The sequence below is a fragment of the Rattus norvegicus genome, chromosome 1, assembly GCF_036323735.1.
Source record: "Rattus norvegicus strain BN/NHsdMcwi chromosome 1, GRCr8, whole genome shotgun sequence".
Lineage (NCBI taxonomy): Eukaryota > Metazoa > Chordata > Mammalia > Rodentia > Muridae > Rattus > Rattus norvegicus.
The window spans coordinates 256,105,319-256,121,671 of record NC_086019.1 but is presented as its reverse complement, the minus strand read 5'-3'; the positions used below and the strand labels follow the sequence as shown (position 1 = coordinate 256,121,671).

The following is a 16,353-nucleotide window of genomic DNA, read 5'->3' as shown; positions in this document are numbered from 1 at the left end:
ACTGTAGTGGGTTGGGTTTTACCTAAGCCCCTTCTGTTGGGATTCATCCACTGAGACCAACCCACATGGGCACCTCATACCCTGGCCCATCTTTGTCAGCCTCCGTGTGGGGCTTAGAACAGGGAAAGTTCTCTTAGGTCGTGGACTTCAGCTTTGACACCATTGGGGTAGAGAACGCGCTTAGTGCTAGAAAGCCTGGGTTTCCCTCGAGAGAGAGAGCCACAGACTCCCCGCCCCACGCTGGACTTCCTGCGGCATGGCCGACCCTGAGTAGTCAGTCAGGTGGACACCATTACTTGCTGCGTGCTGTTCTCCTCCATAATCCTGCTCAGGACACGACAGCTTCCCAGACACTGGGGTGCTCAGGTTCTCACACAGGCGTTCTCTGGCTGGCTCTGGCTCCGTGAGATTCTCCTGGGTGTTTCTCTATGCATTTCACAGAGATTGCCTCCATCCTCAAAGCCACCCACCCCACTTCCCAGCTCCCTGCTCTCCTGTGGCCTGGTAGGAAGAGTCCTTTGCCTAACACAGTCGGTAGGAATGACCCAGGTGGCTGTGTCTGAAGGCCAGAGAGCTGTGGTCCTGCCTCCCAGAGCTCAGACCACCTTCAGGCTCCTCCGTTCCTGCTGCCCAAACTAAAGAACAGTCAGGGCCAATCCTTATTCATCCTTCCCCAAGGTGCTAGTTCCTTTGTTGGTGGTTGGCCCCCCCCCCTTGTCTTATTTCAACCCTGTGATTAGAGAAGACTCTCAGTACACATCCACCTCGGAACAGGATTCCAGAGGCTAGACCCCTCCCCGGGTCTTTGAACCTATGTCGGCTTCTATCCTGGTTCTGTTGTACTACTGAACTGGCTTCCATACCACCTTTCTGCAATCCCCAGACCTCGATGCCTACCTACTGACCTACGTCTCAAAGCCTCTCGGGCCTCTCAGAACATTGGCTCTGGGTGCAGCCATGCATGCCTGTAATCCCAACCCTTGAGGGGTGGAAGCCAAGGATCAGGAGTTCAAGGCTAGCCTGGGCTATGTGAGACCCTGTTTCAAAAGAAAAACTAAAACAGCTCAAAAGTCTCCAATGCCAGGCCAGGAGCAAACCCTGCTACCTACCCCGACCGATGACATACATGTTACATGTCTGACTACAAGGGCAGAGGCACAAGGTGCTTAGTCGCATGTCTGTCCTCATCAAGTTTAAATACAGGGGGCCTCACTGTAGTGGCCTCTCTGAAGCATCAGCTTGTGGGGGAAGAAGGCCACTCTGGGTTTGTCGAGGAGTATATGATAGAGAAGGCTTCAGCAGGAAGAGCAGAGCAGAGCAGGGCAGGGAGGTTCGGATTAGCAACAGAGGCCCCAGACGGAACCAGACAAGGTAGGAAAGGGCTCATCAGGCCTCAACTACAGAGAAACGGGCATTCTGCATGAAGTAAGTGGTACCTGACTGTTCCGGTGAGGGAGGCTTCTGTTCTGTGACATTTAGCAAGCATTACAGTTCTAGGGTGTCATCTGTCATCGAGGGAAGCCAAGGCAGGAGGTTTGAAGCAGAAACAGGGTCACTGCTTAGTGGTTTAAGCCCGAGCTCCTGCTCAGCTAGCTGTCTTACACAGCCCAGGAACCCCCCACTGCCTAGGGATGGTACTGCCCACAGTGGGCTAGACACTCCTACACCAATTAACAGTCAAGAAAATGCCATGTGCTGGGTAGTGGTGGCACATGCCTTTAATCCAAGTGTTCGGGAGGCAGAGGCTGGCCGATGTCTGTGAATTCAAGGTTAGCCTGATCTACAGAGTGAATTCCAGGACAGTCAGGTCTACACAGTGAAACCTTGTCTCAAAAAACAGAGAGAGGGGTGACGGGAAAGAGACGGGGGAAGTGAGGGAGAGAGGGAGAAAGGAGAGGAAGAGGGAGAATATACCATGATGGCCACTGAAGCAGTCCCTAGCTGAAATTCCCTCAGATGACTCTGAGTTGTGTCAAGACAGCTGAAGCTACAGACAGGTTGTGGAAGACTTTGGCCCTGATGGATTAGGAATTAGGGGACAGCCAGGGCTGTTCAGAGCTGTGTGCACAAGTGTATATGCACACCAAGCATGGGGCCGCTCTGCACGCTTCCAGGAGGACCCAGGTGCAGCACGCTGGCCACATTTTAGGTCTACAGAGCCTTCCTAGGGCAGTGGCGGAAGAGCTGGGAGTTGGTCTGGGCTGGAGCCTACACTCCTAGCTTGCTGCCAAGAAGCAGGTTACAGGGCCAGAGAGATGCCTCAGTGGTTAAGAACACTGCCTGCTCTTCTGGAGGAACTGGGTTCAACCTCCAGCATGCACATGGCGGCTCACAACCATCTCAGACCCCAGTTCTGGGGGCTCTGATGCTCTCCTCTGCCGTCAGTGGGCGTACATGCATTCACATAAAATAAGAAATAAAACTCTTAATACAGAAGAGTAAAGAGGAGCAGGTGGCATGGCCCCTCTCCTCACAGGGCAAGCCGATATTTCCAGAGGTTTTATTGGATTTGGGCCCACGTGTGTGTGGACAGCGTTTCTTTTCCTCGCTCCACCAGCCAGCCACCCTCCCTAGAAGTAGGCAGTCTGGCATCTTCCTTTGGCGTGAGGAGGTGAGGCAAGATGGCACTCTGGGGCCCTGGTCTGGTGTTCATTCCTTTAGGAGTCACATAGGAAGGCAGAAAGTGGAGAGGGCAGACCAGGGCTGAGGCCTCATGGGAGCTCAATGCTCATCTGTGGGGATCGGGGGTAGTGGGAGGCAAAGCAGCCTTGAACAGTAGAAGCTGGTGGTGTGGTCTTTGTCATCAGAGGCACATGAAAGGCTAACCTAATGGAACAGAGTCTTGCCTGTAGCACCTGCCTGTGTGCATCTCGTTCAGCAAATCTTTCCTGGTAGACAAATAGGATATAAACCCAGTGGGAGAGCTCTTTCCCCCTGGATACCCTTCCTTTCTTTACATGGTGCCTGGCCATGGTGGCAAGTTGACATTCATGCCTGGTGAGTAGACAGCAAACCCAGGGAGGATCTCTGAGGGCTGCAGTTGAAAGTCTTCCAATCGCTAAGGGGGAGGACCCAGGATCCTTCAGTCCACTCCTAGATCCCGTTCAGTCTGGTCCACGGTAACCCAACAGGGTCGGACACACCTCCCTCTCTCCTCCCCTTCCCCATCCCCTCTCATCCTCATCTCCATTCTCTCCACCGGTTTGGTTCGTGGGCGCCATCACCATCTCTCACGGCAGTGTCCAAGAGACGCAAAGCTCACCTGCGGCGCCTGGATCGCCGGTGGACCCTGGGCGGGATGGTCAACAGGCAGCACAGCCGAGGTGACCACGGGCGCCTGCCTCTCCTCCCGCAGCTGCCTGTCTCTCACTAACACCCTCTCCTCTGCCTGCTCTGCTCTCTGCCTGTGGTCTCCTGACTCACCCAGATCTGACCAGATTTGTTTCTCGTTCACTGCAGCTCAGATTGGGGACAGGGCCTTGCTTGGGAATCAATGAGGCCCTAGGGGTGGCTCTGGCTTGCTAGTGCCCTGGGCATTGGGGACATGCGCTTACGATGAGTTTATATGTTCCTTGGGAGGGAAGAGAGGCATGAGCGAAGTCTCAAAGGGAAGCCATCCCTGTCCTGCGTGTCCTGTGTGTCCTGGGTGTCCCACGTGTTAGAGAGGTCAGAGCTTCCTGTGCCTGCCAGGGTTCCCATTTTCTGTCCTTCATTACTTCCTCCACTCAGAAAGACTCCCTCAGCCCCAGCTCTCTCGTCAGCTGCTACGCCAGCCCACACAGCCTTTCTTCAGCAGCTCCACTTGAACCTAGAAGGGCACAGAAGCCAAACCTAGCATAGCATCAGAGCATTTTCCAACCACCACTGACTAAGGGCCATCCCTCAGCAGGAGCACCGGCCTGTAGGCTCTCAGGAGGAGCTCAGTCAAGGACTCCAGGGAGGCCCTGGGCTGACTGGGAAGCTGACATTTGCTGAGTCAGGACTGTTTGGCTTAGATCCTTCCCAACATCCAGGAACTTGTAGAAGGAGGGGAGGGATAGGAGGGATAGCCTCTGGATGCACCCCTAAACAATTTACAGGCCTTCATGCTGGGTGGTCAGTCTCTCCTGGCCCCCCAGAGAGTAGAGCAGAGTGTGTGTTCCTTGCGGTGACAGTGCAGCTAGAAGCCGAGACGGGTGTACAGTGCACGCAGGCCTCTCTGGAGAACAGGGTAACCCATGACTCACCACCCTCACCCTCCAAGCTCGTTCCCAAATGACAGTGTATTCAGTGCCTACCCCAAGAATCAGGCTAGAGAATGTCTGGACTCCAGGGTGGCCACAGCCAATGGCTGACTCAGAGTACTGGTCATAAAGAACCCAGCTCATCCAGAGACCGGTCTTAGTGTGGACCCTGGGGGGGGTCATGCGGGGGCCTGAGTTGGAGAAGCAGCAACAGGCCACATTTACAGCTAAGGCTACCCTAAAATGAGACTGTAGGGGACCACTGTGCCAAGAGGCTAGGGTTGAACATGGCCTCCAACTCTAATGGCAAAGACAAATAGGATGTGGACCCAGAATCCCACAAGGAGGACAAAGGTTTGGCCTGTTCTGCCTCCCATCACTTGCTGAGTCCCAGACGTGCTGTTGCCTGCATGACCACACAGAAGCTCACAGAGACCAGAGACAGGCCCACACAAGGGCCTGCAGGCTACAGGTGTGGCTAGCACAACATCACAGCTGCAACCAACCACCACTCAGCTGCGCACCACTCAGGGATGGTGATTCCAGAAGTGTCCTCAAACAAGCTCTGCTGCACGTAGCTGAGTTCTGTAGTCACAGGTGGATTTCCACTTACAACTAAGTCTCCCGGACACATCAGCATATAACCACAAATGACACATGTACGTGACTCCTCATACCAGGAAGACAAGGTAAATTCAGACAAAAGGGTACATGTAGACCCCTAAGTAATCATAATTCTCCAGTCACCTGTACTTGAGCAAAGGCAAGCCACAACTTCACGTGCTAACGTTATCAGGCAAACTTCCCAGCCCCAGCCCTAGCCCTATGAACTGTATTCTATTAAGTCAGGCAGCCAAAGAGGGCTCACAGAGAGCGGGCGGGCGGGCGAGCGGGCCGGCGCCACCCAGCGAGCAGCGGCTGGAAAACCGACAGTGGGCCATGAGTGAAAGAAAAGTCAGAGCTTCCGGGTCCTCTGGTCCCTATCCCTCAGCTGGCCAGACCTCTGGAATCAGAGGCCTCTCTATGGAGGGGTTGGAGGAGTTGGAGGGGCTGGGAGGGGAGCAGAGAGACTGCTGACAGAGGGGAAAGTGTTTGGAAAGAGGAGGCTTCTGCGGTTTGGAAACTGCAGGGCCTCCAGCCCCTGCCTCCCAAATGGGACAGGCTGTCCACCTCCCCCAGCCTACCCACCCACCGGCCTCCTGGCCAGCCTTCATTCACCAGCTTAAGAATGCCATCATCTCTGCATGGGTTGATCACAGAACCCAGGAGCCCTGACCAGACCCTAGCTGCCTCACTCTTCCCTCAGCCCTGTCTCTTAAAGGGGCATCTCGTCCAGAGACCCAACCCAACTGCACATTCAGCTACCTACAGGGACGGTTTGACACGTGTCTGGACACTCTCTTCTCTAGACATTTCCCCTTGACCATAGAGGCGATGGCCAGAACCGGAAGTGGGGACTGGTCCCTGTAAGGGGGACAGCCCACTTGTTAGATGAATGGCCCAAGACCCAAGTCACCTGTGTCAACCTGACTCAGAGCTGAAAACCACCAGTCCAAAGAGCCGATCAGAGAGGGGTGGTCTGTCTTGCCCTGTTAGGAACCAGGACTGAGCTCCTCTCTGGAATTCCATGGTAACCAGGGTAGAATGAGCCTCTGGTCAGCATTTTACCTGGGGGACCATAACATTCCCAGTGCCTCGAGTACGGGGTCTTTTGCAACCATTAGCCAGAACTAATACCCATGGTTGCATACCCTGCCCCAAGTGGCTGGCCCTGGACTCTGTCCACCGCACACACTTAAAAGGGCTACCGTGGTCAGGCTTGGCATCTGAGAGAGAAAGAGACTGAATACATGGTCAAGGCCCTGTTCTCAGCCATGGAGCAGGGCAGGACTCCTCTAATCTTCCCCTAAGAAGGGCTGTCATTTTTCTCTTCAAAAGCAACCTTGCCTAGGAAAACTTTCCTGATAGCTTCCTGCTCGAACCGCAGGCTTTTAAAAATAGCCTGGCCGTACAAATGCAAAATGTGGAGCCCAGGCCTCGCCTCGCCTGGACCTCAGGCCCTGGATTCCCAGACCTGGCACTGTCCCTAGAGCCGCTGCCTAGGCCAGGGTTTACCATGCCCACTGGAAAATGGAGAGGCAGGAGAGCAGAGGGTTGGCCTGGAGCCTGTGGAACTTCTCCAGGGCCCTAGTCAGAATCTGGCTGGGCAGGTTCTCAGGCAGTGTTGGCAGCCCTCCTGGGCAGGGCCGGGATGGAATCTGCAGGCTCCAAGCAGAGCCCTCCTTAGCTGATGCTGAGGAAGGCCTGTGGTGAGAGTTAGATGAAGCACCGTGCAGCCTCTCGTGCTGTCATGCACCTTTCAATTTGGGGCAGTTTTTTTAGCATGGCCTGTGGTCCACCTGGTCCGTCCTGCAGGCTGATGGGACAGTTGCCTCTATCCGAGGGGAATGCTATCAGCCCTGCAGAGACATTACAGTACCCTGATAATGCAGGGGAGAATGAATCCTCCCACAGCAGGGTGTTGGTGCTGCAGTTCCCTCCTCACCCCCCACAGCCTCCTAGAGGTCGAGACAGGCTGCCCAACAAGGTCCAGCTGGGAGCCAGGCGCAGCAGGCAGTTGAGGCCAGACTCCTGCTATTTTGAGCTCCCAAGCAAGCTCCTCCCCAGTTCCCGTTCATCCCTGCGTTCCTCCTCCTGGATCAAGTCCAGGACTCTACTGTAACAGTCCCTGCTGTCATGTGCTGGGTACCATTGTGCCCTCTAGGGAGCATCCAGCACAGCAGGATTCAGGGCAGCCCTCCCAAGAGCACCTCCAGATAACCACTTCTTCAAACGGGGGAGGGTGCAGCATGCTCCTCCCTGGGCCCCAGACCATCCAATGGGTGGTCTCATAAGAGTGGGTGGCCTCACCCAGTCAGCTGCAGGTCTACCAGAAGGCTTCCCGAGGACTGACGGGGTGGACCTCAGCAGACATGGAAGCCTGAACAGAGGCCTTTAGGGATACAGACTGCTCAGCCTTCCCACCGAGCTCTTTCCAAGAAGACTCCAGTGCTCTGGGGAAACTTGGAGGCGCCCCCCAGAGACACACGGGAAGAATAGAACATGGGCCTTTGCAGGAGGGGCACATGGTAGGGCCCTTGACGTCTTCCCGCCTGTGAAGGCTCAGCAGCGCCACAGTTGCACACACCGTGACAAACCCCACAGCCACTCCGACAGAACTCGCTCCATGGACACTCTAGGGTAAACACCATGGTCTGCTGTTAAGGGAGCTGAGCTGCTCAGTGAGGGTGTTCCTGAAAGCCTCAGTCTGGAAGGCAGACTGAGAGAATCTGAGGTTTACAGGGCTAGAATCCAGAGTATGGAGTGTAGACGGGACATGACATGTTCTGAGGGGACACATGCTAGGGTTCCCAAGGCATTCAGGAGACACCTAGCACTGGTCTCAACTTCTTGACTTAGAGCCTAGGAGACGCAGAATCCTCCAAACTCTGGGACCCCCTGTGTGGAGGACCTGCTTTCACGCTGCCTAAGCTTTGCTGGCACCCTGGAATCCTGCCTAGCTTGGGCTTATCCTAGGAACAGCAGTGACCCCCTAACCCAGTGACTCCTCTTTTGCTCTCTGAGCCCTGCTTCCTCTTCTCTGGAGAAGCCAATGCTGGCCCAGGGCGTGTTAGTGGCTGAGCAGGGCTGAGCCAGGCTCAGTCTGGGCAGAGGGGAACGGGAGACAGGATCTGCACCAAAGCCTCCAACTAACCGCGCTTTCTCTCTCACCCACCCACTCACAGAAGAGAAGTATGTCACCGTGCAGCCCTACACCAGCCAAAGCAAAGACGAGATCGGCTTTGAGAAGGGTGTCACTGTGGAGGTGATTCGAAAGAACCTGGAAGGCTGGTGGTACATCAGGTAGGAGCCTGGCTCCTGGGGAACAGAGCTCAGTGCACAGTAGCTGATGGGCAGGTAGATGCTGATGACAACTGAGTGCCAGCTCTGCTCGCTTCACTGGTTGCCTCCTAGGACCTGAGAGCAAAGGCTGAGCCCCAGCCAGTAGGGATGGGAGCTGGCTCAGCTCACGGGCAGTGGTGCAGTCCCCTTCCCAGGCACAGCCAGGAGTTCAGCACACCTGAATTCTGCATCCACCTCGGCTGCCTGGCCTGTCCCTCAGCTGTGACAGCCTGAAGCCCCAGTCTCCACAGGCCCTGCCGAGACCCAGCAGGCTGCCTCTGTGGCTCACAGCTCTATAGGCAAGGCTCCAGACACAGACCTCTGGCATCCATGTTCCTGGTGGGTATAGTCACTCTACTGGACTGGATGCAAGGCTGGGCTCCAAGTGAGATCTCTTCGTTCTCTTGGTGTCTCTCCCGAACGGAGCCTCATTGTTCTTCTCAGCTGAGGGATTCATTTGGGTGTGTGTCTAGAGTAGTGTCGCAAGCAAAACTCTCTGGGTCTCATTCTGCCATTACCAACCCTAGACCTCCCTTAAGTGGATTTGTGGTCAGAAAGTTCCTTTGGAGCAATTCAGCCGTAGGGATTTTGCTCAGCTTCTCTCTCCTCTGCTTGCAACTCAGCTAACAGAAACAGTCTCCTGTGTGAACTGTGGGGTCAGCCGTCCTAGACTCACTGTGGTCCCTTTCCAAAGGCCTGTGCCACAGCAGCCTGTGATCCATCAGTGTGAGTTCCCCCTCGACCGTGGCTAAGAGCACAGCAGCAGAGTCTGATGGTCTTAATGGTCAGCCCGTGCCGCAAGGGAGGACACAGGTGACTGAGCCTTGGTGTGAATTGATGTCCCCGTCACCGTTCCCCTGGTGCCTGTCAGGTCTGGAGGACTGAGATGTACCTTTCTTTCCTGTCATGTGGCACGGGACTCTTACATACACGTGTGTCATCCAAGGCAGCCAGTCCTGGTCTCCTGTTCTCTAAGCAATGGAAGCTGGAACCAACTGCAAATCCATGAGCCACAAGCTTGATGTGGAAGGGTTGCAGACATGTCTCCCAGCCGGCTGGAGGTCTGCATGTGTTTGCCTAGGAGTGATCATCACAGCCGCCTTTTATATTTTAGGGTCTGTCTTCGGCCAGTCGGTAGGACTGTCTGTCTGTCTGTTTGTCTTAAGACAACGAATAGTATCAATCTGGGCTACTTCTAGTCAGCTACTGTCCCTATAGCTTGGTCCTTTTTAGCCGGTGGGGACTTGAATTGAAAAGGACCCTGTGGTGATCCCGTTCTACCTTAAGAAGCTTGCCAGATACCTCCTTAAAACATTGCTATTTCCCAACATTCCTAGCTGTGTGTTGATCCTCATTTCCTGTCTTTCTTTTCCTCTCCCAGCCTTAGACACACACACACACACACACACACACACACACACACACACACACACACTCCTACACGTTCCCTCTGCAGCCAGCATCTCTCTGGAGTCAGTCCTGCCACAGAGCTGGGAACAGCTGTAAGGAAGTTGTGCCCAGTCACATGGCCACCCCTGATGGCCACCCCTGATGCGAGGATCGTTCCGCCTGCTGTGTCCTGTACCACAAAACCTGGACATGGCTTTATCCACACAGCGTGTGGACACAGGGGGCTGTGATCTGGGACACCCCAGGCCGTACGTGCGCCTGACTGAGATCCCACAGTCCTGAGCCACTTCCTCTGCCACTGCCACATAGCAAGATAGCAGCCCTGTGGCCTGGTGTGGCCTCCCTCAGGCCCTCTGTTAACTGCCTTGCCCTTCTGAGCCTTAGCTACTGCGACAGAAAGGCCAGGCACATTTTCCCACCGTTCCTCTCCACCCTTGACATTCTGTGCCTCAGCTTCTACCCGTCACATCCAGGAGCCAGCCTCGGTTCAGTAATGTCTGCCTTCCAAAGAACGTGTAAGCTGGGCACACCTGTGTGTACCTCCCAGTGACAGGGCTGTGAGGAGCCACCTTCTGTTTGGACCCCTGTGTTGCCTTTCTCCTACCTAACACACTCCCAAGAACAAGGTCACACTGGGGAGGGCGGTAGGGGGTTGTCAGACATCTGGTCTGTAAGAGCCATGTTTAAAGAACCAGCTGTGTCCCAGGGAGCAGATGGGGACATTGCAACCTAGAGCCGGAAGCACTGGCCAGCCAGTGCTGGGCCTGGAAGCAAGCTCTCGCTGCCGATCTGGATGAAGGTTTGACACCATGTGGGGAAGAGAGGGAAGCTGTTTTACACAGTTGAGCAATCAACAGAAATTCAGTCAGCCCTGTCTTTTGCCACTAGCCTTGGTTTATGAGCTCTTGGTTTGGTTTGGTTTTGCCATAACAATGGTCTGAATTTTATCCAGTCATGTGCTTTTATCTGTGTTTATGCTTTTGCGTTTATAGCCCCAGTTAGAAAGGCTTTTTCCACCCGCAGTGGCGGCACGTGCCATAATCCCAGTACTCAGGAGGCAGAGGCAGGCAGATCTCTGTGAGTTCGAGGCCAGCCTGCTCTGCAGAGCAAGTTCCAGGACAGCCAGGGCTGCACAGAGAAAAAGGCTTTTTCAACCATCAGGATTATATAAATGTGACTTTAAAAGAAAAAAGAATGCAAAGTCCTGTATAGTTCCAATTGTCCTAGTACTCCCTGTGTAACCTAAACTAGTGTGACTTAAGGCAGTCCTCCTGCCTCAGCCTCCCAAGTGGCAAGTATGGCTGTGAGCTACCATGCCTGGCTTGCTCTTTGTTCCTTCTTCTTTTTTTTTTTTTTTTTTTTTTTGGTTCTTTTTTTCGGAGCTGGGGACCGAACCCAGGGCCTTGCACTTCTTAGGCAAGCGCTCTACCACTGAGCTAAATCCCCAACCCCGTTCCTTCTTCTTATTGTATGAGGAGAAGCCTGATCTCACTCCTTCTTCCCAATTGTCCTCAACCCACCTATCAGGTATTTTATTTTTAAGCCACAGCATTAAAAGGTTACATGTGTGAACTTAACCCTGTGAACTTGACCTGTCTGCTGTCTGTCCATCATCACTTGGACCCTTCCCCATTAGGCGGTGGCCTCCTCCCCACCCCACTTTTTTTTTAAATGTTGCTTTGTTTTAACGCAAGGTCTCTTGTATCCAGACTAGACTGTGTAACTGAGGGTGACCCTGAACTTCCGGTCCCCTGCTTCCACCTCCAGAGAGCTGGGATTGCAGGCATGTACCTCTGTGTTTGCTTGTGCAGTGCTAAGGCTTAAACCCCACCTCTCTTCTTACTTGAGATAGAGGCATACACCTTAGCCCAGGCCGACCTAGAGCTTAAAATTTTAAAAATAGATTTTTTTTATGTCTTTGACACTTTTGTACGTGTAAACACTACATTTGACTGTATCCAACCCCAGCTCCTCCTCTCTACTCCCCAAAGGCATCCCCAACACTTCCCCTTCCTCCCTTCATGTCCTCTCCCTCCTACTGGGTTCAATTAGTGCTGTGATGTTTATTGATCTTGTTGGCCTGATCTTACACAGGTAACTGGCTACTATGCATTCAAGAGTTCAATCGCCTTTCCATGTTCAAAAAACAGCATTTCCCGGCATTCCTCCCCGACCTCTGGCTCTTACGGTCGCTCCACCCACTTTTTCCTGGTGTTCCCTGAGAGCCTTTTGTGGAAAGGGGGTGATACAGATATCCCGTTTATGGCAGAACATTCAGCAGCCAATTATTCTTAGCATTAAGCTGGTTGAAACCAGTCTCTGCACTGAGTGCTGACCACCACGGAGAGAAGCTTTTCTGGCTGAGGTTGAGGGTAGCACCAATTTATGTATATATAAAAATAAATATTCAGAAGGAAGTTCGACAGGTGGTCCAATGACCCTTTCACGGGGGTCATTTAAGACCATAGGAAAACACAGGCATTTCAGGTAATTTGTAACAGTGGCAAAATTCAGTTACAAAGCAGCAACAAAAATAACTTTATGGTTGGGGATCACCACAACATGAGGAACTGTATTAAGGGTTGCAGCATTAAGGAAGGTTGAGAACCACTGATTTAGCAAGACAACAGTAGTAGGTCCCTGGGCGTGTGAGCGGGTTTACAGTACCAGGCTCTAACCTCCTCCTAATGTACACGCAGGCCTCAAACCGAATCCCAAAGTAGTTGGATCCCAGATCTGGCCTAGAATTTCTAACCCTCCTTCCTCCGCCTTCTGACTGCTGGGGTTTTAGGCATGTACCACCATGCTCAACCCTCTCACGACCTCCTTTGGTCTCAAGGCTTTCTGTGTCTGATCTTCCGGATCCATTTTAGCCGCTGCATCTGTTCCTTACAGAAGAAGGTTGGACAAGACAGTGTATCATGTGCTTGCCTCTTTCCTCTCTGGTCACACTTCCGTTTCTATAGGGATATGGCTAGCCATAGGACATCCATTCGTAACTTCCTTTCTCTAGAATTACCTTCAGCCCATCAGAAGGGCTACCTATTGGCTAGAACAACGTATACAAGAACCCTAATGTTCAGGCCCTGCGTTTACCGAGAGCAATAGCTCAGTTTCCAGTATCTTTCCCAGTGACCCCAGTATCTTTCCCAGCGATCCCAACTCTGGTTTTCTCTATAACAGCAGAACTGCCAAACCTCCAGCAGAGCATTAGAGAGAAGGCACCGTTGGACAAGCTCAGATGGAGACTGAGGCCCGGGAGTAGAAGGGAAAACCAGAAATGAGGGCTTTAACGATGGCACACTCCTTCCTCTCACAGATACCTAGGCAAAGAGGGCTGGGCACCAGCATCCTATCTGAAGAAGGCCAAGGACGACCTGCCAACCCGGAAGAAGAACCTGGCTGGTCCGGTGGAGATCATAGGCAGCATCATGGAGATCAGCAACCTGCTCAACAAGAAAGCCTCCGGGGATAAAGAGGCTCCAGTGGAAGGCGAAGGATCGGAGGCCCCCATCTCCAAGAAGGAGATCAGCTTACCCATCCTCTGCAACGCCTCCAATGGCAGTGCCTCGGGCATTCCCGAGAGGACCACATCCAAGCTGGCCCAGGGCTCCCCGGCCGTGGCCAGGATTGCTCCTCAGCGGGCCCAGATCAGTAAGCACCCGGAGGCCCCAGTTCCTCCCAAGGAGCTATGGAGTGGGTGGGCACGGGTGAGGGGGATCCAGGGACTCCCCAGGGCTCCGTGACTTTTTTCACCCCATGACTGAGGGGGATCCTGGGGCTCCCCGGGGCCTTCGTGACTTTTTTCACCCCGAGCGACAGCCTGGGTTCTGCCCTTGATGGTCACAAGAGCGAAGAGGTCCCAGGAGTGGCTGTGTCCCTGCAAGCCGCTGCTCTGAGGTACTGCAGCAGGGAGCAGGCTGCTGGCCTCCCTCTCCCTAAGAAAGAACCAGGGATGGATGGCTCTTTAGCGGAGAGATGGGCCCCAAGAGCAAGAAGTGGCATTTTTTCTCTCCAGAAAAAGCTTTAGAAATCTAGGTGGTTGGCGTACAGCTGGTTTTACAAACCCATGAGCTATGAGTCTGAGGTCCTCTGCACAAGCTTGCCGTCGGGAATGCAAGATGTGGAAGAGAGGTGGCAGGAAGGCCTGATGGGTAGGGGTGCTTGCCTCTCAAACCTCATCTGAACTGATCCCGGGACTCACACGCAGGTGGAAGGGGAGAGCTGTGGTTTCCTAAAGCTGTGGTGGACGTGTGCCCATCCCCCAGCTGCAGACACAGTGAATTACTAAAGCCCGTGTGCCCACACCTCTCCACACACCTTAGCCTAGCAATACCTTTGGTATTATAGGGTGTGGGGGCAGTTTCTGTTTACCAACAATCTGGAGGATTGCTGTTTTGGGCTTTTTGTTTTGTCTTGTTTTGTTTTAGATATTTAGCTCTTAACTTTATTGTTAGCTCTCTGGTGCTTGGAAAAATCTTTACGGGGAAGGACTTTTGTCTTGCCTTGTGCTAGACTCAGGGACTAGTGAGCAAAAAGTAGATGTGGTTCCCACTTTTGCTGAAAATTTGATAAATCCATGCGGCCTTTACCTTGAAAACTCCCTGCAGTATCTGTAGATTGGTGTACCTATCATTTAGGGGGTGGAAGGATCCACCCCCCAAAGTGGCTTAAAGGCCTCTTCACTCCTAGAGACTTAGAACACAGGGTCTTTGATCACCATGGGACCACAGCATCAAGTGTCAAGGCTCTGAGTGGACCCCACCCAGGGAAGGCCGCAGGTACTGTTATCCATTAGTATTCTCAAACCTGTGGCTCTTCTTTCAGGCTCCCCGAACCTGAGGACGAGACCTCCCCCGCGCAGAGAATCCAGCCTGGTATGTGATCTGTCTCTCCATTCCTTCTCTGGGACTACTTCAGAACCCTCACTGCTACCTCTGAAGCAGAGCCTGTGACCCAGGGGTCTGGAGGGCCCTACTGGGATTTCCATCTTTGTAGGGGACAGGGGCAGAAGCCTGCAGTTCCCAGGGCTCTCTGGCACACAGCTGGACAGTTTATAATCCGAAAAGCACGGCATACCAAGGCTAAATAAATCCATCCCAGCCACTACTCTGACAGACATAAACATTTAGACTGGCCAGCAGGAGTGTCCTATGGGGCTTTGCCAGGCCTAGACATGGGGCCACATTGGCCCAGAAGCCTTACAGCTTTCTCAGGATTGCTCAGGGAACGTGGAAGGCTCCACAGAGGGTAAAGGGTAGACTAGTGCTTACCTACCAGGAAGGAGAGTGAATTACAAGCCCTGGCTCATGGAGGGTTGATACTGCTGAGGTCCCTGGCTCCTTAATAGGTGACTGATAACCACCCTCTCAGGAGGGGAGCTTGGGGAACTTGGGGAACAGCAATGTTGGTGATGCAGTTGGAAGACAAGCTTCAGGGCTAGAATGTAGCTCAGTAGTAGTGTTGAGCATGCAGGAGGCCTTGGAGGTGCTGTCCCTAGCATCCCTGGAAGGGACACTGGAACCAGGTATAGATTCCACTTCTGACACAGGAACAAAGAAAGACCCTTTGTAAGTCACCTCCCCTCCAAAGTTCTCAGTTTCCTTCTCTGATAGGTAGGAGGAATACTGGCCACCTCCTAGGTCTGCTCAAGGATGGGATGCTATGGTTCATATCTGGGACCAGAAGCAGGGTTTCCCTTTCCTATGCGAACTCCTGAATGCTAGATGATGTTATCTGGTACTCTACTTGGGACAAATCCCTAAATCATACCTGGCTGTGTGTTACTCCAGCGGCATTTTCCCAGCCACGGGAGTTGGGGCCTTCCCTATATCAGAAGATATGTCCTCTGGCCATGAGTATTTTGTGACCTAGTCCCAGTAAAATTTCTATCCCCCCCCCTTTTTTTTGCCTGGGTTTTTGCAAGCAATTGAACGACGAATCTTTCTCTCCTTTCTTTGCACCCCAGCTAATTCTTTTCAGGCAGACTTGACTTTGGCAAGGACAGAGTCATTCCTTCCACACTTAACAAATGCAAGCTCGCCGGGGCAGGCTTGCTGGTTCCAGTTAGACCCAGCTGCATCCCACCCTGTCAGGGTACAGGAGGGGGTGAAGCCCGCACGGCTCGCCAGGCCAGCTTCCACATCCAGGCACGGGCGAAGGGAAAGTTGACTGACTCACACCTCCTCACCCTTAAACCGTCTTCCTTCCATCAGCTCAGCTTAGTCTAGACAACAGAGGAGGCTGGGCCTCGAAGGGTAAAGAGACAGACGGTTCCCGAGGTACTGACCTCCAACTTTGTTCGGCTGTCCCCGCACTATCGTCTTTATGACCCCAGTTTTAGTTCTTCTGTTTGACAGAAGAGGAAACTGAGACTCAGAGTGGCTGGGTCGTCTAAGTCTTCCTTCCACAGCACAGCTGCCCCCCCTCCTCCACACACACACACACACACACACACACACACACACACACACACACACACACTTGCCTTTGCAGTTGCTCCGTGTTAACCCCTTAGTATAGGAAGGACAAACATTCCAACACAAAGTCCAGAGTACACCCTGTTGTAGTTACAGCCCACCAGGCTGGCTGTCCCTGTGGCTTGTACAGGCTGCCTCAGAGCAGCACCCAGTAGGTACACAGCAAATGGCTGTTAAAAAAAAAAAAAAAAAAAAAAAACGAAAGGCCCTGGGTTCGGACCCCAGCTCCGAAAAAAAGAAAAGAAAAAAAAAAAAAAAAAAAAAAACAAAACGTGGTTCTCAGACCACAGGCCAGTTGT

At 53.2% G+C, this 16,353-nt stretch overlaps 1 protein-coding gene across 4 annotated transcripts in view; it reads left to right on the top strand.

Moving 5' to 3' along the window:
* Sh3pxd2a (SH3 and PX domains 2A) overlaps positions 1 to 16,353 on the top strand; it is a 206,130-nt gene that overhangs the window by 179,449 nt on the left and 10,328 nt on the right. For 3 of the 4 annotated variants that reach the window (NM_001415946.1, NM_001107606.2, XM_039080588.2), the window contains 4 exon segments: positions 3,240 to 3,323; positions 8,009 to 8,126; positions 12,895 to 13,229; positions 14,403 to 14,452. In NM_001415946.1, the coding sequence (NP_001402875.1) occupies positions 3,240 to 3,323; positions 8,009 to 8,126; positions 12,895 to 13,229; positions 14,403 to 14,452 (587 nt within the window). 4 annotated transcript variants of the gene reach the window in all.